The 27,244-nt window shown below is 38.9% G+C and overlaps 2 protein-coding genes and 1 long non-coding RNA gene across 4 annotated transcripts; 2 read left to right on the top strand and 1 right to left on the bottom strand.

Annotated features, from left to right (window-relative positions):
* The first annotated feature begins 1,555 nt into the window (after nucleotides 1-1,555).
* Nucleotides 1,556-27,165, top strand: LOC135085301 (trypsin, alkaline B-like). The gene is made up of 5 exons (XM_063980082.1): nucleotides 1,556-1,627; nucleotides 17,377-17,539; nucleotides 18,604-18,859; nucleotides 21,453-21,555; nucleotides 25,421-27,165. The coding sequence occupies exons 1-5, from the start codon at nucleotides 1,579-1,581 to the stop codon at nucleotides 25,609-25,611; spliced, it is 762 nt and encodes a 253-aa protein (XP_063836152.1). The 5' UTR covers nucleotides 1,556-1,578; the 3' UTR covers nucleotides 25,612-27,165.
* Nucleotides 4,112-16,524, bottom strand: LOC135085152 (trypsin, alkaline B-like). The gene is made up of 5 exons (XM_063979908.1): nucleotides 16,518-16,524; nucleotides 7,439-7,601; nucleotides 6,026-6,281; nucleotides 5,562-5,664; nucleotides 4,112-4,122 (listed from the first exon to the last, which is right to left on the bottom strand). Exons 1-5 carry the CDS (start codon nucleotides 16,522-16,524, stop codon nucleotides 4,112-4,114), a joined length of 540 nt encoding a protein of 179 aa, XP_063835978.1.
* LOC135085326 (uncharacterized) lies at nucleotides 18,996-20,492 on the top strand. Of its 2 annotated transcripts, none has more exons than XR_010260072.1 (2): nucleotides 18,996-19,471; nucleotides 20,330-20,492. It is a non-coding gene; the product is annotated as an uncharacterized LOC135085326 (long non-coding RNA). The 2 variants fall into 2 exon arrangements; XR_010260071.1 differs by lacking the exon at nucleotides 18,996-19,471 and adding an exon at nucleotides 20,139-20,243.
* Nucleotides 27,166-27,244: the final 79 nt, after the last annotated feature.

Here is a 27,244-nt window from a genome sequence, read left to right as displayed (position 1 = left end):
GCACACCGATTTCAGACACAAAAAAAATATTTGTAAAAAAAATGAAATAATAAATTTCTAGAGAAAATAATAGCTACTTACATAAATTACGTATTATTTGAGCCTCTACTTAAAAATAATCATTGAAATGTATATCACAAAATGTTATGTACAAAAACTGTAAAAAATACTAATACAACTGGATTTGTTATATGTATAAAAAGCAGTAAAAAGTACAGTTTTATTATTTGAAACGAGATACAACTGGTTTGTTCTTAAAAAGTAGATTTTATGATGTTTTATCAAAATTGTGTTACATAATTATGTTTTACATTTTTTTACATTTATTGTGCCAGAGATCGGTGTGCGTGTCTGTTGCTTATTTTTTACTGTTATCATTTTCGGGTTAAAATACACTGTTTTCGACTGATTAAACGTGTGTGCAGTTTGGAATTTCTTGTTTTATTGATGATTGATGACTAGCTTTCCAAAATTTTCCTTTGGTTACACAAAAATGCCAATTTCATCAAATTCGGTTCAGTAAAAACACGAGTTAGGTACTTATAATTCTTATAAACTCTGGATTCTTGAAATGTTACTTTTAACATGAGAAGATTGAGAAGTCTTACTCTTAGTTAGGCCAGAGTAAATACAAATGAGTAGGTCATCTTCATAGAAACGCACCGAGCGCGGTTTGTATGTGAGCGCGCCAATACGTATGCGGCGCGCACGCACACACTGACAAAAAATTCGGCACAACCACGACTGGCTCCCCGCTGATCCCCGCTAAATTTTGTCAGTGTGTGGTGTGTGCGTGCGCGCCGCATACGTGTTGGCGCGCTCACATACAAACCGCGCCCGTGCGTTTCTATGAAGATGACCTACTCATTTGTATTTACTCTGGTTGGGCCCTCTCTAAGAGTAAGTAAGACCATCTAGCATCTGTCTCAGACCCAATGGGTCCCGGGTTCAATTCCCAGTGAGGGCAAACTAACTTGAAGCGAATCTTACTTTAACCTGTCGCAAAGCGAATGTGGCTTATTTCTAACTAGCTTTCCGCCCGCGGCTTCGCCCGCGTGGAATTTTGTCTGTCACAGAAAAAATTATCGCGCGCGTCGTTGTTTCAAAAACCGGGATAAAAACTATCCTATGTCCTTTCCCGGGACTCAAACTATCTCTATGCCATATTTCATCAAAATCGGTTCAGTGGTTTAGGCGTGAAAGCGAGACTGACAGAGTTACTTTCGCATTTATAATATTAGTATAGTACCTACTTAGTATCTATCTATAGACTATAGATCTGCCATTATGCGAATTTTTCATATCTTAAGGAAATCCTTGGAGGTGGCATTTGTCCAGCAGTGGACTTCTGCTGAAATGATGATAATCCATTACCTACTAGGTTATTCTGAAAAATGACCTCTGTTTATTATTATGGTGGATAGACATAAAATTGTAAGGGAAGCCCCTACAAACATTAATTTTATAACGTTATCACACGGATTACGGATTAACTAATGATGATTCAACTAATTAATCGCTGATTGCAATTTAGTATAAATATTGCAAACTTAAAGATTGTTTTGTGTTACATACAAGATGCGTTGCATTGTTCTGTTGGTTATTTTGGGCACTGTCGCAGTCAGTGGTAAGTACCTTCGTTTCAGCCGAAAGACGTCCAGTGCTGGACAAAGGCCTCCCCCAAGGATTTCTACAAAGAGCGGCCCTGCGCCGCTTGCATCCAGGCACCTCCCGCGACCTTCACCAGATCGTCGGTCCACCTAGTGGGAGGCGTGCCCACGCTACGTCTTCCAGCTCGTGGTCGCCACTCAAGAACTTTCCTGCCCCAGCGGTCATCAGCTCTTCGAGCTATGTGCCCCGGAGCGTGCTATGCTCGGAGTTTCCCTGCGTGATCGAATCAGAGATGAGGAGATCCGTAGGAGAACCAGAGTGACTGACATAGCCCGCAGAATCGCTAAAATCAAGTGGCAGTGGGTAAGTACCTACCAACTCTTAAATCTAAACTTAACTAGATCTTGAAACATAACGAAATTTTAATTAAACTTCTTATTCGTTACGCTCTTGGCAGAGCGGTCGTGGTGACGTTGAGGCGTTGTTCACATCGGTTGTAGACGCGGATACAACTCTCCGCACGATCTCCCTCCATCTCTCTCTATTGGCAGACTGTCTGGTGCAGTCACTTAATAATTAACTAGACGTCCTCTATTAACAAGGATTTGTAAAAATCGGTCATAAACTTAACACATTCTTTAATTAAGTAGATCTTACATAATAACACCTTTAGTTCAGGTCCAGAGGTGACTGAGGCACTCGACTATGAGGTTCTGGGTCCAATTATCATTGTGCAGGACGACTACAAATTGGCCGAGCGGAACCCTAAAAATATCAAAAGAAGCCGCAGTAAATACATATACGTACCTATAGTTATGTATTAAATCATCGTCGCTCGGCAAGTACCTAAAAAGAAAGAGACACCGTAACCGTTCCGTATATTTTGTGGCCGGATAATAAACAGTCCTGCACAATCATGGAGGACACACTCCAAGTTTATTACAGCATCAAGAGGTGATGAATACGCGAACATCAGGCCTTGCCAACCCGTCTGGCCAGCGTGGGAAGTGTAGATAAAAAATACCCTCCATTTGCCTTTTGTAAATTGGATAGATGCTAGACGACGGCAAAATTTAGGCAGTCTTATCGCTAAAGCCGATAACATACCCCGACGGATTAGCAAGCTGAAGTGGCAATGAGCAGGGCACATACCTACTTAGTACCGGAAAACGCAGCGTGGGACCCCAAGTAGCAATTGGTATTAATGGTAAAATCTTACTTGTCTTAACTCTATCTAAATTTACACTTAAGCTAAAACCAAATTAACTTAGAATAGAGATTTTTTTCTTTAAGACTTTATATTCTTCATCGAGCGCTACTTAATCAAATTAAGAATACCCAAAACCAATTTAAGTATTCTTTAGATAATTTGGTCTTAAGTTATTCTAAGCTTAAGTTAAAAAAATCTTATTTTACTAAATTAAGTTTTTTTGAATGCTCACTTAATACTAAATAGTATAAATAAAGTATTATTTAAGTGTTGCAAAGTAAATAAAGTATTCGTAGATTTACTTAGGACTTTTTAAAGACCATTGTCTTAGAAATAGTTTTCCGAAGATTAAGTTAATTACTTTTTTACTAGAATTAGTACATTTTGAGAAAAAATACACTTAACGGGACGATTTCGATAAAACAGGATCACGCCTATTAATTCAAGTTAATGCACGAGCACCTGCGTGCGTATTAATTATTGATACAAAATGCGTGCGGTCACCCGCAAACTAAATTATGCTATTATAGGTAAACTTAAAATATGATTTACTAATTAAGTATTGTCTAAAATATTTTCGAAATTGTATGGTAAAGTTGGGTACAACATGATATTATACAATTTAACTAACTAGGTGACAGTAGGCCTACCTTTAAAAAATCTTAACATAATAACTACCGAAAAATGTTTCTAATAATTGTAATCCACACTTATTTACGCTTCTCAATCTTCTCATTTAATAAATTAGAAACACTGTGTGATTAAATTTAACAAAATCACAAATTATTAAAAGTTCCATAAAAACAATTAAATAAAAACTTTTCACAATAAATACGGCAAAAATCATAATTATATCCGATATTCAATAAATTTAATTGCTTATCGCTGAGTGTTGCAATTACAGAGTTCAAAGAATACTTTACGAAATATGCGGGTGTATGTTATAACAAAACTAAAAACGTAAAAACCAATTAAAATCCTATTAGAACCATTTTCGACTTCCACACGGACAATCCGAGGGAGAAATCATGTAATTAATAAATTAGTTAGTAAATGAATTGTTCTTTAATGTATAGCAGCACCAATAATTTAGCAAGACTAAGACAGAATGAAAACTATCTAGTTTTAACTAAATAAAACTAAAGGTCTACTTGATACCATATGCACTTAAGTAAAACTTCATCAAGTGAATTTTAAGTGTAAGTTAAATCTAATGTTTCTAAACTAATACTATGTAAAGTATAACTAGACTTAACTTTTTCTTAACTAAACCTCCAAATTCAAAATCTTCTATACTCTTGCTACATTAAGACGAATTAGAATTACCGCCATTATGAGCTATGTGTAACAAAAAATAAATCAGAAATTAACCTATAATATTATATCAAGAGGACATTTAAATTGAAGTACGTCTTTGTTACACTTTTTCTAGTTGCATGAATGTCTAAGAACGTTTGCATAAAATAAAATATTATTTTATAACCTCAAAGTTTTCTTTATCAATACAATTTCGTAATATTTTATTTATCTTATTAGTTTTTTTCAAGGCCCTCCTGTTTTATAACATTATCCGTTGATTTTACACGAGAAACCACAATGCGTTTTATATTTCCTATGCAAAAATGACATTCACGGTCTATTCTAGACATAATATAAATTAGTTATTAAAATAATCTAATCGCCATTTTCATTAACCTTTATCTTAAGTTGATTTAGTGTTAAAGATCACAATGTTTACTAAATTAAAGTTCCTCTTTAATAAAAAGTGTCTTACATAGTTCTTCATGAAGTTAAATAAACCTTAGCTGTAAAAATAATTTTTACTCTTAAATAAGTATTCAAGATATCTTCAACTCTATTTCCTTGTCTACAGTCACACTACAAGTTATATTATAGTACTTGTTTAGAAATTCTTAAAACTACACTCTTAATTAGGGTTTAAGTCTGCCTTAAGCGTTGTCTTAACTCTGTCTCAGTGATTTCCAAAGGATTGTGCCCTTTTTTGCTTACCATTGTCTTGGGGCATAACTTCAAGATTTCTTGAGTGCGACTATTGTCTTGGCCAAGACAACGGCTGGAATTAGGCTACTAGTCTTCAAGATATCTTCAATGCCTTATGAAGATAATCTGTTGCTACTTGGGTTGTGCCTGTACAAAGTTTTAATTGGTGCAATTTTCACTGATTGTATTTGTGGAAGGTACTATGTAGGTCGTCGGTCCACCTTGTGGGTGGACGTCCCACGCTGCGTTTTCCGGTACGTGGCCTCCATTCCAGAACCTTGCTGCCCCATCGGCCGACCTGATAAAGGTAGCAGGAAGGCGCTGGAGCCTGGATGCAGGCCGCTACCAACCGGGCGATGTGGAAGTCATTGGGGGAGGCCTATGTTCAGCAGTGGACGTCCTGTGGCTGAAATGATGATGATGATGATGATGACTAGGTAGGTATCATGAGTAAGTACTTAGTCTTGTTTTTAAAAGGATGCCAACGCACCCTGTATATGTAGAGTAATATTCTAGAAATCTCTATCAGTGACATACAGCCGGTGTTGATCCTCGCCATATTTAGGTAGTTATCACGAATCAGTAATTGCCAGCCACCAACAGCTGGTTTCGCACGGAAAATATTCGCTAAAAATACCACTTTTGTTTGTAATTTTTTTTTTTGGTGGATAATGCGTTTATGTAAGTCACAATAGATCACCTAAATAAATTGTATAATATGTCCAAGAATCTCTCTTACCAGTGACAGTGACCCCTCGGCCGCGGTAATTGTTAGCGCAGGTGGTCTGATTGATGATGTTCAGGCGAACGTGGCGGATTGTTGACACTGGAGCTCCTCCAGACTGGAATATAGGGAAAATTGGTAGGTAGGTAGTTGGGCAATAGTGTAGTCTTATAAATATCTAGATTTATAAACCTACATTATAATCCCAGATTAGTAATGTGCCCAGAAAAGGGCCAAAACCATAAAATTAATTCTGGTGGGTAGCCCTATGAAATAAATTACCATCATCATCAGCTCATTTAGTTTGTGTACTATAGTCCGGCCGCCGAGCACGTAGTATTTCGTCCAATGACCCTAAGCTACCCATCCTTATCGCTCGCGCGTAATTATATTGCTGTCGCGACTGTGCGACGGGCGGCCGCAGTGAGTGTGCGAGCGCGACAGCAATATAATTACGGACTATACTTGATTGAACTTACCACTGTTGCCCCCCACCCCACAGCAATGACAGTTTGTGGCGCCACCAAAGTATAACCGCTTGAAGCAAATCTCGCAGCGCTGATCAGATGGGTCTGCACAAAAGAAGTGGTAGTCCTCAACATCGCTATATCAAAGTCTCTGGTAGCAGCTCTGTAGCTGCTGTGAACCCTGATGAGGTTGATGGTCAGGAGACGACCGCCGGAGATGGAGGAACTCGACCCGACCCGCACCCGCCATCTTGAGGTGCTATCGCCACTGTGGAAAGATAAGACGCTCTGTTAATACAACGTCCCAGAAAGCGCAGCGTAGGACGTCCACCTTGTGGGTCAAGGTGGACCGACGACATCGTAGGCTGGTTTTAGAGTCACGCGGACCGTCCGGTGCGGACCCGCTCCGCACGGCCAATCTGTATGAACTTCTAGGGAGCGTTGTAGAGTAATGCGGTCCGGAGGAACCGCTCGCTCCCTAGCAATTCATACAGATCGGCTGTGCGGAGCGATCCGAACTGACGGTCCGCGTGACACTAAAACCAGCCATAAAGGTAGATGAAGGCGCTGGATGCAGGCCGCTACCAACCGATCATTATAGAAATCATTGGGGGAGGCCGTTCAGCAGTGGACGTCCTATGGCTGAAGTGAAATGATGATAATGTGTTACTAATTCAAACCTAGATGAAACAGCACCCATTTAGCACTTTGCTAGCACACTTGTGGAATGGACTGTCGTCTGCGGTGTTTCCGTGCGGATACGACCTGCAAGCTTTCAAGAAGAGAGCGTATCTTCACCTTAAAGGCCGGCAACGCACCTGTACGCCCCTGGGTCTGCAGGTGTCTATGGGCGACGGTAATCACTTACCATCAGGTGACACGCCTGCTCGTTTGCCTCACATAAAAAAAACTACCAACTTAGCTAAGTAGCTGAGTATCAGCTGGCTTGCCTAGCGGTGATGTACCGGACTACCATGCCCGAGGTCGCGGGTTCGATGCTCGCACACTATCCTACAGGATGTCCCAAAATTAGCACGTCATTTTGTGACGTCACACTGACGACGGAGGTAGGCACCTATTACCTACTTATAGATGGACCTAAGACGCATCGAACAAGCCATGGAAAAGTTTCATGAGTTTTGGGATAATGAAGTAGGTAACTAGGTAGGTACCTAAAGTTTTAGTAGGTACAAGAAAAAAGGAACGTTTTTCCTTTTTTACCGCGTAAAAGGACTTACCCTATCGAAAAGTGATCTTCATAATGTTTGAAGGGCATTTAACCCTGCATTGAATAAAACCAAATTCATAAATAAATGTATTGGACAAACCGTTCGAAATAACTTAATTATTACTTACCCCTACGTAGGTACCTCCGTATTATAAAAGGGTATTGTCAGAAAAACCAAATTAAGACTAAAAACTCACGCAACACAGCTCGCAGCCGTCAAAATGGATCTCGTATTGACAATCACTCCTGCGCAGGTCAGTCTAAAGTTGGCAGCAGTGGGCGACCGGAGCAAAGCTGCCGTGTAGGGGTACGTAGCGATGCTGGTGGCTGAGCCTCCTTGGATCCGAAGATCGGCTTGCCCTATGAAAATTAAATTAAATCATCCTCTGGCTAAAGTCTGTTCGCCGAGAGTTGATAAATATTATGAAATGTCTTGCAATAGCGACTGTCGCTTAATTATCGCATTCTGTATGGCGGGCGTCGTTTGTCACAACGCGCACTGAGTACCATCATGGTACGAGCCACGCAGCTGTCGTCAAGCGCCCCGGCCGGCGGCGGGCCGCAATGTGTGAAACGGAATAGATTTATTTTACATAAGACCGAAATGAATGGTATGACAGTGGGTAGGGCTTTGCCCAACATTGGGATACACTATAAGCCACTTGATAATAATGAAATACTTTTTATCCAACACATGGACGCCACGTGTTTGATCCGTATCCCCACAAATGCCCTAACCGGAATAATTCCCGTAAATTTAAAAGAGATAATAATGATAATCTACCAACTTTTTCATTATATCGACAAAAATAATTAGCGGGCCGCAATTTATAATGAGTTTAGAACCTCTGATATTTAATTTTTTTTATCAACTCTCGGCGAACAGACTTTAGGTAGGTTCTTTGGAAGAGATCGCTTTATAGCAGGGGTGGCCAACCGGTCGATCGCGACTATTAGTCCAGTCGATCGTGGCAAGGCAATACTACATGATTGTGTAATGTGTACTAAACTATGCTGTTTCATTTAAGATTTCAAGAAGTATGTGGGTCATTCCACCGGCCAAGAAAATCACGTGTCCGGGGCCAAAAAGTACCCGAATATCATAACATTTTAGTAACAAATATTTTTAAATAATAGTATAACTTTGGTTCTTGTTGTTAAACCACAGAATTAGTTAATAATAGTTAATTAAGTAATTTAAAAAAAATCGTAAGTCGTCAAAAATTGATTACCACGACGTGTCCGCGCTCCCGATTTCAGAACAAATTTGCTCGTATAAATTAATCCGTTATTATTACCGCTTTCAATGCTTATGTAATCGATTACTGATTAAATAAACATTGATAAATTAAATACGATATAACTATATCACTAAAAGGTTTTGTAAAATAACTATTTGAAGTTGTGTCCGGGCGTTAACCGTGATTACCCCGACACGTCGCTAATGTGCGCCTACGTCCCTAGCTACGCAATTTAGAAACGAGCTCTATCCTCCCCCGTGAACCTTTAGTGGTGGCCTGCGTGCCGAGGTGATCGGTAATGCAACTCGTCGCAGGATTTCGGAGTTATCGAGATAAGAATATGATTACCCCGACCTTGGTTCAGTGCACGATTGATTTACTCTATCCTGTTTTTTTAGGTTTCTTTACATGGAAAGTTCTTGAGAATGTACAGGAATAATGGTCCATGTAACCGCATTTTTGTGTATTAAAACATATGGGATTCAACTTACGGATTGGGCAGGGCTCAGGATAAACCTTAATTTTTTGACTACCCCGACCTTGATTACCCCGACTTTTGTCACCGGGTAATCAATAATACTGTAATTTTACTAATGAATGATTAACTAAATAAGGTAAAATAAGCAAAATTACACTTTACTAAAATGAAATCCTATCCTATTAACACATAATATTATCCCTCAAAATTGGCAAGACCCCTGGACTCGACCTTATCACCGCTGAAATACTGTAAGCCGATGTGAACTCCGCCGTTAACGTCCTGATACCTGTCTTCGAAAATATCTGGATGGAAGAGGATCTCCCAGACGACTGGCATAAGGGGCTTCTAATTATTGTGCCGAAAAAAGGGTAAAGCAAGGGTATCAGTACCGGAAGACCCAAGAGATGCGATCTGGAGTGAGAAATTGCACACCGTTGGTGCAGAGGATGTCCAACGAGTCCACAATTTCACTTACCTCGGGAGCATCGTTTCAGAGCCTGGAGGTACCGAAGAGGACATCACTTCGCGCATAGCCAAGGCCAGAGCTACCTTCGCACAACTTCTAGCCGTATGGCAGTCACGGAAATTGACCCAAGCAAGATCAAAATATTCAGGTCCAACGACAAACCAGCTCTGCTCTATGGGCGTGAAACGTGGAAGGTCACTAAGGTTATCTCGCACCAGCTGCAGATCTTCTTCAGCCGCTGTCTTCGCCGAATTCTCCAAAATCTTCAAACGACGAACTTTTGGAACGCTGCCACGAAATACCGATCGTTCAGCAGAATAAACGCTGCAAGTGGAACTGGATCGGCCACACACTCCGAAGGGACCCCGATCACATCCCCAAGCAGGCTCTAGATTGGAACCCCCAGGGAAAATGCAAACGTGGTCGCGCCAAAAAAACATAGCGGCGCACTGTTAAGACTTGGAACGAGATCAAACACGAAGCTCAAGACCGAATGCGATGGAGGACTGTTGTGGACGCCTTCTGTCCCATATAGGAGACATGGGACATTGAGTCACTAATATATAATGTATATGTATGTTTTTTACTCTTTTACGCAACAACTACTTAACAGATTTTGTTGAAACTTTACAATATTGTCGTTTATACATCAAAATAACAAATGGCTAGTTACAATAACATTTATTTTACTATAACTTTAAAAAAACCTTAGAAAATAAAATATTTTGTTTTATTTTTGATTACTCTGACTCCCAACTTTGATTACCCCGACCATGAAAATTTTGATGTCGCATAACTTTTTATTCCTGCTTGCTACAGATGGGCCAATATAAAAAATATGCTCGTAATAATGTCTATTTTGAAATGTTTTACCTAAACTTACTCTAAATTCAAAAATAAAAAAGGTCGGGGTAATCAACAAAATAATCCAGATCCGGAGAATGACCCATGTAAGTGGTAGATCACCCAGGGTTTCATTAGTAAACAGTAGATCTTATGTCTAACCAAGGTGGCCACCCCTGCTTTATAGCAATCATCATCATCATTTCAGCCACAGGACGTCCACTGCTGAACATAGGCCTCCCCCAATGCTTTCCATGTTGATCTATTGGTAGCGGCCTGCGTCCAGCGCTTCCCTGCTACCTTTACGATGTCGTCAGTCCACCTTGTAGGTGGGCGTCCCAAGTAGCAACAGATTATCTTCATAAGGCATTGAAGATATCTTGAAGACTAGTAGCCTAATTCCAGCCGTTGTCTTGGCCAAGACAATAGTCGCACTCAAGAAATCTTGAAGTTATGCCCCAAGACAATGGTAAGCAAAAAAGGGCGGGTTCCCTACGTTTTATCGAAAGTCGTTTCATCGAAGGTCGTTTCATCGAAGCCGTTTCATCGATTGGTCATAATCTCGAACGTACGAAATATCGAATGCCGTATCATCGAATGGTCACATTATCGAATGGTCGATTCATCGAATATCTTAGCGTCGAAAGGTTGTATATTAAAGAGTTACTAGTAACTTACTAATAAAGTTAGTAATTCGCTGAACACTTGTTTAAAGTGACGTTTAATATGGAAATGTCACTTTAAACTACTGTTCACCGAGTGTGTAACTTTTTAATAGTAAGGGAGTTAATCATGACATCGATATAAAAAAATATAAGTGAAAATAGCTATTGAATAACACAATAGCGTTCGGCCACCAGACCTGGCTGTATGATGCACTCACGCCTTTACCTTAGTGCCTTAGTACAAGCTAAATTGAAGGGTACAGGGGCAAAACAAGAAATGTCACAAAAACAAAAAGTTACGTAATGATCATTTAAATTTTTTATAATTATGTCGTCGGCTGATTGCAAGAAGTCATTAACTACAAAAAGTCATTAAGTGTCCATACTAGCATGGCGATATTGTCCGCGACTTATACTATATTATGCAAAAATCGCTAAATGGATATCTGCCGTACTTTGGAAGATTTATTTTTGTAAAACTTGATAAATCCAGTTTTGTCAATTTTTATAGCATTAAAATAATTATTGTCCATTAATGATTTTGTGTCGTAACATAGTCGATACACACTTTGTTTTGACTAACTGCCACAACTTAATAAAGATTTATAATGACTTTTTGTGTAAAAAACTTTGAACCAAATAGTGATAAAATCTGAGTCATGTCTACAAACTGTTTTCGAGAGTCATCATGAACCGTCTCGCGGGTAGGTTCGATGACTTCCAGCCAGTGGCGGGGCAAGACCTAAATTTGATGTGGGCAAGACAGATTTCGCGAGGCCTTGTTCTGTGGCGACCTGAAGACGGATTTTATGAAATAATAAAAAAAAACCGGCCAAGTGCGAGTCGGACTCGCGCACCGAGGGTTCCGTACAAACCTGCAAGGTTTACAAAGTTCGTTCATTACGACAATCGAGTCATAACTATGTTTTTTTTTTCACGGGTTAAAGGCAATTAGATCTAAGTATTTGATATGAATTTCAACTTGATAGCTCTACGCGTTCATGAGGAAAAAAGTAATAAGTTTATATTTATTAAAAAATATATATTTTGTAATGTAACTAAAAATTTAAGGTTTTCGGAATTTTTCCTTTATGTGTGCTATAAAACGTTGCTTCATGCCAAATTTCAAGATTCTAGGTCGACTGGAAGTACCCTTTAGGTTTTGATTCCCTTGCGAGTACTTGCGAGTTTCAAAATATGCAGCTTAAATTGCTGTTTCTTTTGATTGCGTTAACATAGAAGTTTGATTTTGTTACAGCTTAAAGGTATTATAGACCTGAGTATTTGGTATGAATTTCAATTTAATACCTCTACGCGTTTATGAGGAAATGGGTAGTAAGTTTAAAATTATTAAAAAAAAATATATTATGTGATGTAACTAAAAATTTATGGTTTTCGTAATTTTTCCTTTATCTATGCTATAAGACGTTGCTTCGTACCAAATTTCAAGATTCTGAGTTCACGGGAAGCATCCTGTAGGTTTTGATTCCCTTGCAAGTGTCGAAAATTTGCGGCATAAACGGCTGTATCTTTTGATTACGTTGGCTTAGAAGTTTGATTTTTTCACAGCTTCAAGGGACAGTAGACCTGAGTAATTGATATAAATTTCAGCTTCATACCTCCACGCGTTCCTGAGAAAAAGGGTCTTGACAGACGGACGGACGGACAACAAAGTGATCTTATAAGGGTTCCGTTTTTTCCTTTTGAGGTACGGAACCCTAAAAACGGGTCAATGGTCTATACATTGACAGTTTCTGATTTCTTGATTCAGTGATTATTTTTAAACGAATTTTGCGCCAAAGAATAATGTTTGTCACTTAAAACCGTGTTGTTGCTTAATTTTGTGTCTGATTATGGCTGAATTGGTTTGGAAAAAAAATTTTTTTAACTACATTGTTTAGCTATCAATAATTTATCCTACTAATATTATAAATGCGAAAGTTTGGATGTCTGGATGTCTGGATGTTTGTTACTTTTTCACGCAAAAACTACTGAACGGATTTTGTTGAAACTTTACAGTATTACGGTTTATAACCCAGATTAACATATTATAGGCTTTAATTTATGACGATTTGTGTCATACCTACTAAATTTCACGCGGGTGAAACCGCGGGCAAAAGCTAATATTTAATAGTATTTAAAAGTTGAATTTGACATGTGAGCAAAATTTTTGATGCGCGAGGCCCCTTGTACCGCGAGGCCGTAGGCGGTGGCCCACGTCGCCTACGCCTTACGCCGCCTCTGCTTCCAGCCTCCCGAACAAGCCGGATTCCGAAAAGGTTATAGTTAGTGTCCGACCGAATATGGATTTTCAGCCGAAAACGGAAACGAAAACGAAGCTTCGGCTGCAGTCTCATTTTCGGCCGAAAACGAAAACGAAAACGAAAATGACCTTCAACTCTCAAATTTCAATCTGAAATTATGTAAAATCTTTGAAAACCGTTAATGTTTTGACCAAAAACATAATGACGTTTGACAGTTGTTTTTGATAAGGATTGATTTGAGAAAACCGGCATTAAAACACAAAAAATTGAATTATGAATTCTTAGTAGAATATTATTTCCGGTGTATATTGAAATATTGGGAAGTGAAGAAGAAATAAAGGGTGTCCAGTGGGAATTTTTCAACTTCAAAAATGATTCATACAAATAAATTAATTATTTTTTATTATTTATTACTAATGCAAACTGGAGTTTAACAATGCGGATTTATTTTTTTATAGGCAATGTCTTTTAAATGATGCCCGTTTTACTATAGGTACTCTCACAGCCGGACCCTTACATTCGCAACTATGCGAGAGCAAATCGCGCTAATAATTTTCCTGCAACTTCACGGCGGATATTTTCTTACAGAACCTGAATTATTTAAGGATTGTTTGCTGTAAACTTTTGACTTGAGATATCCCCACAAGAAAAAGTCGCATGGTGTAAGATCTGGTGACCGAGGCGGCTAGAAAAAATAGTCCTCAGTGTCTCCATCGAGGTACTCTCCGTGTGTGGTGAGACACCTTGCTGAAATAGTAGTTGGCCGGGATGCAGTTGCAGTTGTGGTATCAGACATTCATCGATCATTCGACAATACATTTCAAATATTTATTGCTCAACTGCGAACGCTCTGTAGGCTCCCGACCAGTGACTCATGGCGTATTTCAAATCCGCATTAGACTCTATTTTGAAACAATTAAACTTAATGAAAACTCTTTGGTTTTCGTTCGTTCGTTTCAGCCAAATGACGTCCACTGCTGGACAAAGGCCTCTTTGGTTTTATTTGTATTCAATTTTGAACTTGGAAAATTTTCGCTGGACACCCTTTACAACGTAACCTCACTTCAAAACTTCAAAAGAGTGTGACAATACCGCGTCCGTTCAAGTCTCATTGGAACCATGAGTGCATCAGATTCACTCCCGAAGATATCGGAACGATAAACGTCCCCATCTTATTCACGTATTTCTGATATTCGGTTTGGCCGAAGCTTCGGCTGGTTTTTGGCCGAAAACGAAAATATGGCCGAATGACCATTTTTTGGCCGAAAATGGCCGAAAACGAAAACGAAAACGAATTTTCGGTCGGTCACTAGTTATAGTACCATAGACCACATCCATACGCTGCGACAGGTTATACAGAAGACTAAGGAGTATAACTTGCCACTATGCTTGGCGTTCGTGGACTATGAGAAGGCCTTCGATTCGATTGAGACTTGGGCAGTGTTACAATCTCTCCAGCGGTGCCGTATTGACTATCGGTATATCGAGGTGCTGAAGTGCTTGTACAAAAACGCCACCATGTCGGTCCGAGTACAGGAGCAGAGCACGAAGGCGATTCCACTGCAGCGAGGCGTTAGGCAGGGAGATGTTATATCTCCGAAACTGTTCAGCGCTGCATTGGAAGACGCTTTCAAACTCCTGGAATGGAAAGGATTTGGCATAAACATTAATGGCGAGTACATCACTCACCTTCGGTTTGCCGACGATATTGTGGTCATGGCAGAATCGTTGGAAGATCTTGGCACAATGCTCGAAGACCTTAATCGAGTTTCCCAACAGGTAGGCCTGAGGATGAACATGGACAAAACGAAGCTTATGTCGAATGTCCATGTTGCGCCCTACCCAGTTTCAGTTGGGAGCTCAACTCTCGAGATTGTTGACAAGTATGTCTACCTCGGACAAACGATCCAGCTAGGTAGGTCCAATTTTGAGAATCCAACTCGGCTGGGCAGCGTTCGGGAAACTACGTAACATCTTTTCGTCCAAAATACCGCAGTGCCTGAAGACGAAAGTCTACAACCAATGTGTGTTACCAGTGATAACTTATGGCTCGGAAACGTGGCCTCTCACTATAGGCCTTATACAGAAGCTGAAAGTTGCACAGCGTGCTATGGAGAGGGCTATGGCTATGCTTGGTGTTTATTTGCGAGATCGAATCAGAAATGAGGAAATCCGTAAACGAACTAAAGTCGCTGACATAGCCCGACGGATTAGAAAGCTGAAGTGGCAATGGACAGGGCATATAGTACGCAGAACTGATGGCCGATGGGCCAGCAAGGTTCTGGAATGGAGGCCGCGTACCGGAAAACGCAGCGTGGGACGTCCACCTACAAGGTGGATCGACGACATCGTAAAGGTAGCAGGGAAGCGCTGGATGCAGGCCGCTACCAATCGATCAACGTGGAAAGCATTAGGGGAGGCCTATGTTCAGCAGTGGACGTCCTATGGCTGAAATGATGATTATGATTGTTTATTATATTATTTTAAACGTAATTTAACTTGATTTAACATGTATCACGGTAATCCGATAAAGTAAAAAGTAATTACTTCTTGGTTTGTTATAGTTGGCCGTCAGTCAAAAGACATTAACTTCATATTTTGATTTTTTTTAAATACTGTGTACGTTATTTTGAAATGCCAGTAACTAAAAATGATTACTAAGACTTATTTTTATGTATCTATCGGCATTTTCATTGCTTCGCTACCTATTATATTTTTTTTTAAATGGCTTTTTGTCTCTCCAAACTTCATTAAGCTATTTCTCGAAATCATGTTTCTGCTAGTTAATTACTTCTTGCAATCAACCGACGATGTAGTTTAAAATATTCTTATGTGTCACTTCACTTAAAATTATAAACTACTAATATAAATACATATGACTATTACTTGTTTTTACGCTTTTTGTATAATTTCAAATAAAAATACGCGGGAAATCGAAAATATTGCCATCAAAAATATACTTTTGAATTTTAGGGATATTCCTTGTTTTGCCCCTGTTTCAATTAAAAAAAACATCCATTACGGCGAAATCCAACTTTGACGTTCTAAATTTAAATCACTTTACCGCCCTTTTAAATTACTATTTTGTTGGTTTGAAAACGCATTTTCTTGATACTTAACTTAATACTTAACCACATGTCATTAAACTTGATAGTTGGATATTTTATGTTACGGAAAAAATCTGGGTTTAAACTAACTTAGGCTGAGTTGCACCACTTAATTTTGACCGTATGACGTTTATTATGTATAGAGTTTGATAAATTTTTGACGTTTGTCACAGTTAAAGTAAGATGGTGCAAGTCAGCCTAAACGTCACCTTCCATATTGCCATATTTGAATAAACAACCTTTCGACACTAAGGCTGGGTTGCACCATCTTACTTTAACTTTGACAAACGTCAAAAATGAGTGAAATTCCATACAAAAACCACCGGTTATCGTCATAGTTACGGTTAAAATTAGGTGGTGCAACTCAGCCTAAGACATTCGATGATTCGACCATTCGATAATGTGACCATTCGATGATACGGCATTCGATATTTCGTACGTTCGAGATTATGACCAATCGATGAAACGGCTTCGATGAAACGACCTTCGATGAAACGACTTTCGATAAAACGTAGGGAACCCGCCCTTTTTTGCTTACCATTGTCTTGGGGCATAACTTCAAGATTTCTTGAGTGCGACTATTGTCTTGGCCAAGACAACGGCTGGAATTAGGCTACTAGTCTTCAAGATATCTTCAATGCCTTATGAAGATAATCTGTTGCTACTTGGGACGCCCACCTACAAGGTGGACCGACGACATCGTAAAGGTAGCAGGGAAGCGCTGGACGCAGACCAATCGATCAACATGGAAAGCATTGGGGGAGGCCTATGTTCAGCATTGGACGTCCTATGGCTAAAATGATGATGATGATTGCTATAAAGCAGGGGTGGCCAACTTGATTAGACATAAGATCTACTGTTTACTAACGAAACCCTGGGCGATCTACCACTTACATACTTCTTGAAATCTTAAATGAAACAGCATAGTTTAGTACACAATCATGTAGTATTGCCTTGCCACGATCGACTGGACTAATAGTCGCGATCGACCGGTTGGCCACCCCTGCTATTAAGCGATCTCTTCCAAAGAACCCCTAGCCAGAGGATAATTTAATTTAATTTTCGTAGGGCAAGCTGATCTTCGGATCCAAGGAGGCTCAGCCACCAGCATCGCTACCTACCCTTATGCAGCAGCTTTGCTCCGGTCGCCCACTGCTGCCAACTTTCGACTGACCTGCGCAGGAGTGATTGTCAATACGAGATCCATTTTGACTGCTGCGAGCTGTGTCGCGTGAGTTTTTAGTCTTAGGCTGAGTAGCACCACCTAACTTTAACCGTAACTATAACGATAACCGGTGTATTTTTTATGGAGTTTGACAGATTTTTGACGTTTGCTATAGTATGATGATGCAACCCAGCCTTAATTTGTTTTTTCTGACAATACCCTTTTATAATAGTAGGGGTAAGTAATAATTTAGTTATTTCGAACGGTTTGTCCAATACATTTATGAATTTGGTCTTATTCAATGCAGGATTAAATGCCCTTCAAACATTATGAAGATCACTTTTCGATAGGGTAAGTCCTTTACGCGGTAAAACAGAAAAAACGCTCCTTTTTTCTTGTACCTACTAAAACTTTAGGTACCTACCTAGTTAAGTACTTCATTATCTCAAAACTAATGAAACTTTTCCATGGCTTGTTCGATGCGTCTTAGGTCCATCTATAAGTAGGTAATAGGTGCCTACCTCCGTCGTCAGTGTGACGTCACAAAATGGCATGCTAATTTTGGGACATCCTGTAGGATAGTGTGCGAGCATCGAACCCGCGACCTCGGGCATGGTAGTCCGGTACATGACCGCTAGGCAAGCCAGCTGATACTCAGCTACTTATGTTGGTAGTTTTTTTTATGTGAGGCAAACGAGCAGGCTTGTCACCTGATGGTAAGTGATTACCGTCGCCCATAGACACCCGCAGTTTCAGGGGCGTACAGGTGCGTTGCCGGCCTTTAAGGTGAAGATACGCTCTCTTCTTGAAAGCTTGCAGGTCGTATCCGCACGGAAACACCGCAGACGACAGTCCATTCCACAAGTGTGATAGCAAAGTGCTAAATGGGTGCACTGTTTCATCTAGGTTTGATAACACATCATCATCATCATTTCACTTCAGCCATAGGACGTCCACTGCTGAACATAGGCCTCCCCCAATATTTCTATAATGATCGGTTGGTAGCGGCCTGCATCCAGCGCCTTCCTCTACCTTTATGACGTCGTCGGTCCACCTTGACCCACAAGGTGGACGTCCTACGCTGCGCTTTCTGGGACGTTGTATTAACAGAGCGTCTTATCTTTCCACAGTGGCGATAGCACCTCAAGATGGCGGGTGCGGGTCGGGTCGAATTCCTCCATCTCCGGCGGTCGTCTCCTGACAATCAACCTCATCAGGGTTCACAGCAGCTACAGAGCTGCTACCAGAGACTTTGATATAGCGATGTTGAGGACTACCACTTCTTTTGTGCAGACCCATCTGATACGCGCTGCGAGATTTGCTTCAAGCGGGTATACTTTGGTGGCGCCACAAACTGTGACTGCTGTGGGGTGGGGGGCAACAGTGGTAAGTTCAATCAAGTATAGTCCGGTCGCCGAGTAGATAGAATTTCGTCCAATGACCCCAAGCTACCCATCCTTATCGCTCGCGCGTAATTATATTGCTGTCGCGACTGTGCGACGGGCGCCCGCAACATACCCAAGTAACACAAAACACAATTATAAGAAGCGTACAACAGCATGAACCTACGTGCAGAGCAGTATATGAGCAGCATATGTAGCACTATATCAGCCGTATAAAAGTCTATAAGTGTCTTGTAAGCGCAATTTGGGCCCCAAATAATACGGCTTTGAGCATTATTAAATATTATTAGTGCTGCTAACCAGCGCTTATAATGTTATTGAAGACAGACATTAGTAAAGTTGTTAGACAGCATATTCTAATGTAAAAAGCATTTTATTAGATGTTAGTACAGCTTTGAAACAGCTTTCAGAATTACAATGCCAAAGTTACGTTTTATTCTAAGGCTGAACGTTTTATTTTGTTTGTTTGAAAGTATTCGAAAAAACTTATCGCATTTTATTATCCGATTTGATTATTTTTCGTTTAGAGTATTGCAGTGCAATGGTGTTGTGAGGAGATGTTTTAATGTCTTTATTTAAAATAATTTATCATAAGGTAAGTATCTTTTTTTTTGTTTCAAGAATGAAAATGAGCTGGGAGTATTAGTCTTATGTGAAAATATATATATGTTTGTGGTTTATAATTCACGCGCCCTCACAGAAATCCTTTTTTTAATAAAATAGGGACAAATTTAGAATCGACATATGACACTTCTTGTGATTTTTTTAACGATTTGATTAATTTTAACTTATAAAATTGCTTCTATCGATACTCCGCTTGTAAGAAAAGGATAATAAGTAGTATTTCATGCATATGTGTATTATAATTTTATTTTCTATGTTAGAGAAAACAGAAAGCAAATGGCGTCAGATAATATTAATGTTTTAAACTTTCAACTAGTGTCTTTTAATGTTGTCAGTCTTATTATAGTAAAAAGAAAATGGTTAAGTCATTCAACCTACATATAAAATATCTAAGTGATATCTTTAGCATTACTGTAACACTTTTTAGGTATGTTATAATGTTCATTAGGTTTAAACGTCATAAAAATGGATTGCTTTAGTGTTAATCAGGGTACCGAAACAAATTTAGAATCCTTTAATCACGTCATGATCCCCTACTCCACGTCTTTCAATTTTATCTGTCTCCAATTAGGTAGGTACCTAGTTTGACAAGTGTTAAGTATAAAATCATTATCACTACAAATGTAATTTGTAACGAAACACGATATAGCTACCTATCTTATTTTTCGCTCATTGTAATAGTAATAATTTAAAGGAACTTTTTGTAACTAGTTAGTAGTGTTGCTGTAGTCGTTTTTTTAAGGGTATGCGTTATACGGGTAATTATTTAGTTTTCAGGTAACTACTTCTCTATTAAGTCATAAATAAGCTTATTTGTTTTTTTTTTCAGATGCCTTTTAAAATAGTGCAAACGACCGAAAGGGATGAAGGAATGTTCTACGGAACTTCTTGACTCACACAACAACCGATTGTACTGTATTTTGTGTATGAGGTGTATCATTTTTTGGAACACGTTTTGCATTTCTTAAACCAAATATAAAGTTTGAATATTCCGTCTTTATCTTTCTCTTTACTCCACTTGTTCTCTTAGGCTGAGTTGCACCACCTAACTTTGACCGTAACTATGACGATAACCGATGTTTTTTGTATGGGGTTTGACAGATTTTTGACGTTTGTTAAAGTAAGTTGGTGCAACCCGGTCTTAAGTCTTTTTCCACTGTTTATTCATGTCAATAACGTGACACGTTCGACATAAATTTTCTAATGAATATACAGGACCTACTAACGCACAAATGAATATAATCATACGGCTCGTGGTTTTATGGCCAAATTATGACCTAAAGTAATAAAATATTTTTTTTATTTATCTAAATAGTGCTAAAAGCTTTAAAGTAACAATAAAATAAGAAGATAACAGAGCTAAAACTTTAGTAAATGTTTGGCTAATGCTGAGCAGTAAATAAGCATAAGAAAAGATCATAAAAATGCGTTCAATCTGTAAAATGTGTTAATATATCTGAATGCACTATAGAATATTTCGACAACGTTTATTTAATGCATTAGGTTTTCTTATTTACTAATATACGGTTTTAACCTTTGTGTTAGTGTAAATGCTGTTAAAGGTGTTGTATATTAAAAGTAATTAATGTTTTAGTATGATTATAAGCCAATTAACTTAATTTTTTTAGACCATATAATAGCTTCATGCCTTGTAAATTTTACCGCATTCTACTCAAAAGCATTTAAACTAAGTCAAAACTGATTTAAAGTGATAGTCTGACTTTAAAACGTAAATCAATCTTAACTTCAGTGAATATACAGATTGCGTGTTACTTGGGTAATTACGCGCGAGCGATAAGGATGGGTAGCTTGGGGTCATTGGACGAAATACTACGTGCTCACGGACCAGGCTTTAACTATCTAGGATCAAATATGTAGGTTTATAAATCTAGATATTTATAAGACTACACTATTGCCTAACTACCTACCTAATAATTTTCCCTATATTCCAGTCTGGGGGAGCTCCAGTGTCAACAATCCGCCACGTTCGCCTGAACATCATCAATCAGACCACCTGCGCTAACAATTACCGCGGCCGAGGGATCACTGTCACTGGTAAGAGAAGACATAAAGGTTCGACCAAACCGACGCGATCAGCCGGCATCTGGGCCGATACAAGTCGTATCGCAGAATCGAAGAAGCGGGTCTGTATTGGAAACGTTAAAAATTAGCGTAACGTAAATGCGCCTATTACCGCCAGTTTAAGCTGACTTCGGATAAACCTCAGAAAATTAGATATAGGACGTGGTGATAGAAAAGACACTTTAATTTATTTATAACAATGATGAAGTAATCTTTGAATTCAAGTAGTAACAATGAGTATTCAATCACGCAATAATTAACAAATAGCAATTTAATCTGAAAAAGCAGTTGTTTCTATTACCGACCTATAGACGAGGTGTGTTTCTATTAACGTTTTTTCTGTTTCTATTACCGACCGCTAAGAATATTGCTCTTCAATTGGGTATATTCCAAGAGGCACGGGTTCGATTCCCGCTCAGAGGTTCGGGAACCACTTTATTTTTTCAAGTTAAATTTGTTTTGCCTTTAGTTTTAGTTAAATATGTTTTTTTCAAGTTATTTTTTTTTATTATTTAAAGAGAAAAGGCACGCTTCTCGAAAATAAATAAATAATCAAGCAGAAATAGTAGAATAATAAATTCCTCTATTATACTTGATTACGCAGAACCCGGTGTTCTTATGAGTAGTGGAGGTCATTAATTAAACTATATTTGAGTTTTAATCTTAATAAAAATTAATTTTTATTTAATATTTAGTTTTTGATTTTAATTGTGTGTAATTGTGTATTTTAATTTAAACTATGGACAATTGGACACTGTCTGTATGCTTATTTTAAATTATTTTTTTATTATTCAAAAGATCTTAAAAAGTTACATAATAGTTGTGATAACGCATGATTGGTTTGGTGTCATGTCATAAATGTTAGTTATATACAAAATACAGGCTTATAAGTCTTCGCAGGTGGCGTTATAGTTATAAGGCGGTAATAGAATTAAGTATGAATATTACTTTATTCTATTAGCGACCGTAAAAAAAAACAGTAACCAGCTAAAATATCCACTTTAATGAAGACGTGATCAGTGAAGTATCATTTTTATTAGGTTTATTTTATATCAAATAGGTACTAATTAGAATTTAACAGGTTTTTATAAAATCTATTGTCATACATTATTAGAGATATTCTTTAATGTTCATTGCAGTTTTATGCCAAACCTATGACAATTAACGTATGGCGTTAATTGATTTAATTATGTGAAATATTCTTATGAATTGATCAAGACAACAAAATGGAGGTTAAATGCGTAATTAAAGATATAAATACTAAAATAAATTTTTTTATCAAAATTCTAACAACGCCATGGGTCGTTATTAGGAACCAAATTATGAAAAGTGTTTCTATTACCGCCCTTATTTAAAAAATTATTTAAGCCACAAAAATACAGCGAGAGGGCTATATTGAGGGTTTATTATGGAAACTAAAGTACGAATTAATATTGTTATGCAAAAAAATGTTGGTATACTCATTTTAAATGTGTTAAAATCGCTAATTAATAACAAGGTGCACCTTAAGTAGCTGGGAGCGCATTAGTATGAAAAGTGCGTCCGTTGCGGTCGCGTCCCATTTAACACCTTTGCTGCGGCAGTAACTTTCTAATACTTTCCATTCCTTCGGTACAAGGTCAATAAACCTGGTATTAAAACTTACATTGTGGCGGCACAAGGCTTAAAGACCTTGTAATATTTAAGATATATTAATTTTATTTTTGGCTTCATGTTAATAGATATTGTGTATTTTTTTTTTGAATATTAATAATAATGCATTTATTGACATACACCTGAAGGCGTTCGTGAATAACTTGTTTAGTATAAAAATTATAGCTATATTCAAAATACAAGGCTTATGCACCCTGTGCCGCACTGAAGTAGGGAAGTCTGGTGGGTATTCTAGGGATGTGAAATACAAATATCGATAGTTCAAATTTAGTTTTAATAAAAATTTAAAAAAGTAACAAACAAAGATGTTTTAATAATTTAGTCTAAATATTTTACAAATAAGACATACGTGCATAAATAATTAAATAAGCTATATTTAAAGAAAACATATTATTTAATAACATTTAGTTACAACTTTAAATGTTTGTCACGAAAAACATTATTTAAATTAGCAATAAATCGTGTAGCAAATTAAATTATAATCAATTTGCAGTTTTGATTTTGTTCGTTTCTCTTGACGCCATGTCGACATGTGCGTTTCTTACAAATGCGAGGCAACACTGGCTGCACGAAGCTAGCGTGAGGTGCGGTACCAGGTGCGCAGGGTACAAGGTGCTTCGACCTGGTTTCGCATTGTGAAGACATTTTATTACTTCCGTGCGGTACCAGGTCTAAAAACCTGGTATTAAGGTAGGTACATCATTGGATTCTATTTTAAGAATACATCATAGATATATATTCATCACTTTCCTACACCGGACCCAATTGAAGTTATGCCTTTCGCACGACAAGGAAGACTATAATTTTCTTAGCCGCACGGTAAGCGAGACGTACACCAGGTCTATAGACCTGGTTTCGCACTCAACGTGTTAATGTCAAATAACTCCGTTTACTGGTTATTTACGAACACAAACTTTAATCCTTTTGATAGTCAATAAACATATCTAGATATTTTTTAGGTAACGTGTTTTCTGGAACCTGTTATTATGTCTTTTATGAAAGAAAGAAAAATAGGGCGGTAATAGAATACAAATTTTGGGGGGTCGTTAATAGGCGCACTTACGTTAGGTAATCGGGGCCCAGACTTAAATGCATTGATCGCCATCCCTGCACGCCGGCTGATCGCGTTGGTTTGGATACAGTCTCAGATCATAGAAACAGTCGACAGCCACGGGCGTGTCGCGTTATAGTCGTTGGATCTTATTTGTCTGGCCTGGCGAACATTGATATATTCGTATCCGAAATACGTACTTATTACCTACTTTGTGTAAGTAAAAAATAATTATGACCTAAGTAGGTAGGTAAATCTGCGCCCCTCAAAATTTGCCGCCCTAGGCTTCAACCTCCTCAGCCTGCTGGTAAATTCGCCACTGGTTTTGTTACTATTTACACGGGCGCTACTTACTTACCTAAGTAGCTACTCGTCGGGATCGTAGCTAGTATTATACAAGGTTCCCAGGCTACTAGGGATATATTTTTGAAGGCGTGAATTTGTGTTATAGAAAGACTTTACCGCTCATGTGTCCCCCAGAGCTCCCAAAAACCAGTCTAAAATGGATGGCGCCACAATTCTGTGGGTGGCGCTATACGGTACCCCTCTTGGATATGCCTATGCCCGTTTGTATCCTACGCATCTTGCTACTATCGCCTCCTGTACCTATCTCCAGAACCACGTTTGGTTTCTTGTAGGTACTTAAGTACTCACGCCTCATGCTGTCGTTTAGTATCTCACGCCGCACACTTGTAGGTATCTCACGCCTCACGCTACACAGAGAGCTATCGTATCCTTCTTTTGTCATCATAATCAGCAGTCCTTTACAGTCCACTGCTGGACTATGAGCCTCCTCCACTATAGTGGAGGGTTTTGCCATAATCCCCACGCTTGGCAGGCGGGTTGGAGATCGCAGTTTAAAAGATTGATGTTTTTCAGAGAGCGCTGCTGCCCATTCTCTGTTTGATGTGTAGTCCCTAAGTCGCCTCTTACGACACCCGCGTGAAGAGTAGGGGTTGGTGACCTTTCTTTGTACTTACCACGTTTCTAGGTAGGACATAACTTGTCTCACTTGCCCAGTTCTAGCTATCTCACGCCCCATACTGTAGTTTAGTCTCACGCTTCACGCTACACAGAGAGCTACCCGTCTCCTTTCCTTACTTGTCTCACTTGACCAGTTTTATTATCTTCCAGCCAACATGGTATGCGCGGGCTGGATCGGCGGCCGAGGACAGTGTACCGGCGACACCGGAGGGCCCCTGGTCCACAATGGAGTGGTGGTCGGTATATTCTCGCGTAGCATCGGCTGTGGACAGGCCAACCTGCCTGGCATTAACACTAGAATCAGCCGGTTTGCTGGGTGGATCACTATCAATAGATTCTAGGGCGGTGTGCTGGTGAAGATGGAGACTCCATGCCACGCCAGGGATGTTATGGATATCCGTAACCGAAACTTTTGGATATCCGAAATAAAAAGATATCCGAAACCGTAACCGATTCAAAAGTTTCGGGTAGTTTCGGATGTAGGCAGTTTAAATTGTTTTTTGTATAGCATTATGTAAAGGCATAACAGCCTGATTTACGTTTATAATGCCATCTAGTATCAATTTTTATTTCTTTTTATTCGATGTAAAGTGTGCGGCCATATTATGAACCGTGTTGGACAACTATTGCAAATTGCATTCTAAAGCACAGATATCCGTAACCGTAACCGAAACTTTCGGATATCCGAAATAAAAAAATATCCGTAACCGTACCTAACCGAAATCGATATAATATTATTCCTATCCCCCTTACTAATAAAAAGTTACACAGTTGTTGATCACTGTTTTAAAATGTCATTTCCATACTAAACGTCACTTTAAAATACTGTTCAACGAGCGTGTAAGTTTTATATTAGTAAGAGGGTACATGTAATCGTATCCATAACCGAAACTGCATATCCATGTCCATGCTGCACGCATAGCAGACGGTCTGCGCATAGGTGGAACATGTCGGGAAAGGCCTCGCTACACCGGCTCCCACCTATGTTCAACGAGACGGAGATTGTGGATTTTTAGTGGGTAGGCCCTCCCTTCTGGAGGAGAGAGCCTCATATAAACGTGGCGGGTAAGTACGCAATGCAACTAAATAGGCTTACATTAGGGATGTTATGGATATGTAGTTTCGGTTATGGATACGGTTACGGATATAGGAATAATATATTATACCGATTTCGGTTACGGATATTTTTTTATTTCGGATATCCGAAAGTTTCGGTTACGGTTACGGATGTCCATAACATCCCTGGCTTACATCCGTTTCAAGCTAATGCCATCCACTGCTGGACAAGACTTGACAAAGGCCTCCCACGGATTTCCACCGAGTGGGAGCCCTACCTACACTACGTCTTCCAGTCTAGTCCGTAAGTCTATAATTTGGATTTTGATGAAAACTAGTAGTGTAAAATCGGTGGTAGACCACCAACTTTTAGTTGGCATATAGTTGGGCCCGATTCTAATTTGTATGAAGAAGCGGCCGATACCAAAATCGGTGTAATGTGCGCACTTTCATACATCTCCATAAGTCCATACTGATTAACAGCCCGACCCAACTACAGGCCAACTAAAAGTCGGTGGCCTAGGCTAAACTAACGACTTCGCGGCTTTAGCTAGTTTTGGTTTGGTGCATGTTTATAATTGCCGTACCCTACAGGGCCTGTAATGTTTTAGTGCGTTTTGGCTTATAAGTTCATAAAATGAGCAATAAATTAGGTATTGAGCATTAGATATAATAAGTTGACTCAATAATGAGTGTAGGAAGCAGCTTCACTGAATGACTGTTGTTGTTTTTAGTGAAAAACCATGTATTAAATAAAAAATTAGCAAATGTAAATAAATAAACCGACATTGTAAATACAAAAACTTTAATAAGCAAAAAATAAATTAATTAACAAACAAGTCTTTAATCACTATCACTCATAGACTCACTTATATCTTTTTCCCCCATTAATTCCTTTAGTAACGATTCACACAGTCT

This window comes from Ostrinia nubilalis, chromosome 28 (assembly GCF_963855985.1).
Source record: "Ostrinia nubilalis chromosome 28, ilOstNubi1.1, whole genome shotgun sequence".
Classification (NCBI taxonomy): domain Eukaryota; kingdom Metazoa; phylum Arthropoda; class Insecta; order Lepidoptera; family Crambidae; genus Ostrinia; species Ostrinia nubilalis.
This window is presented reverse-complemented; position numbering and strand designations above follow the sequence as displayed.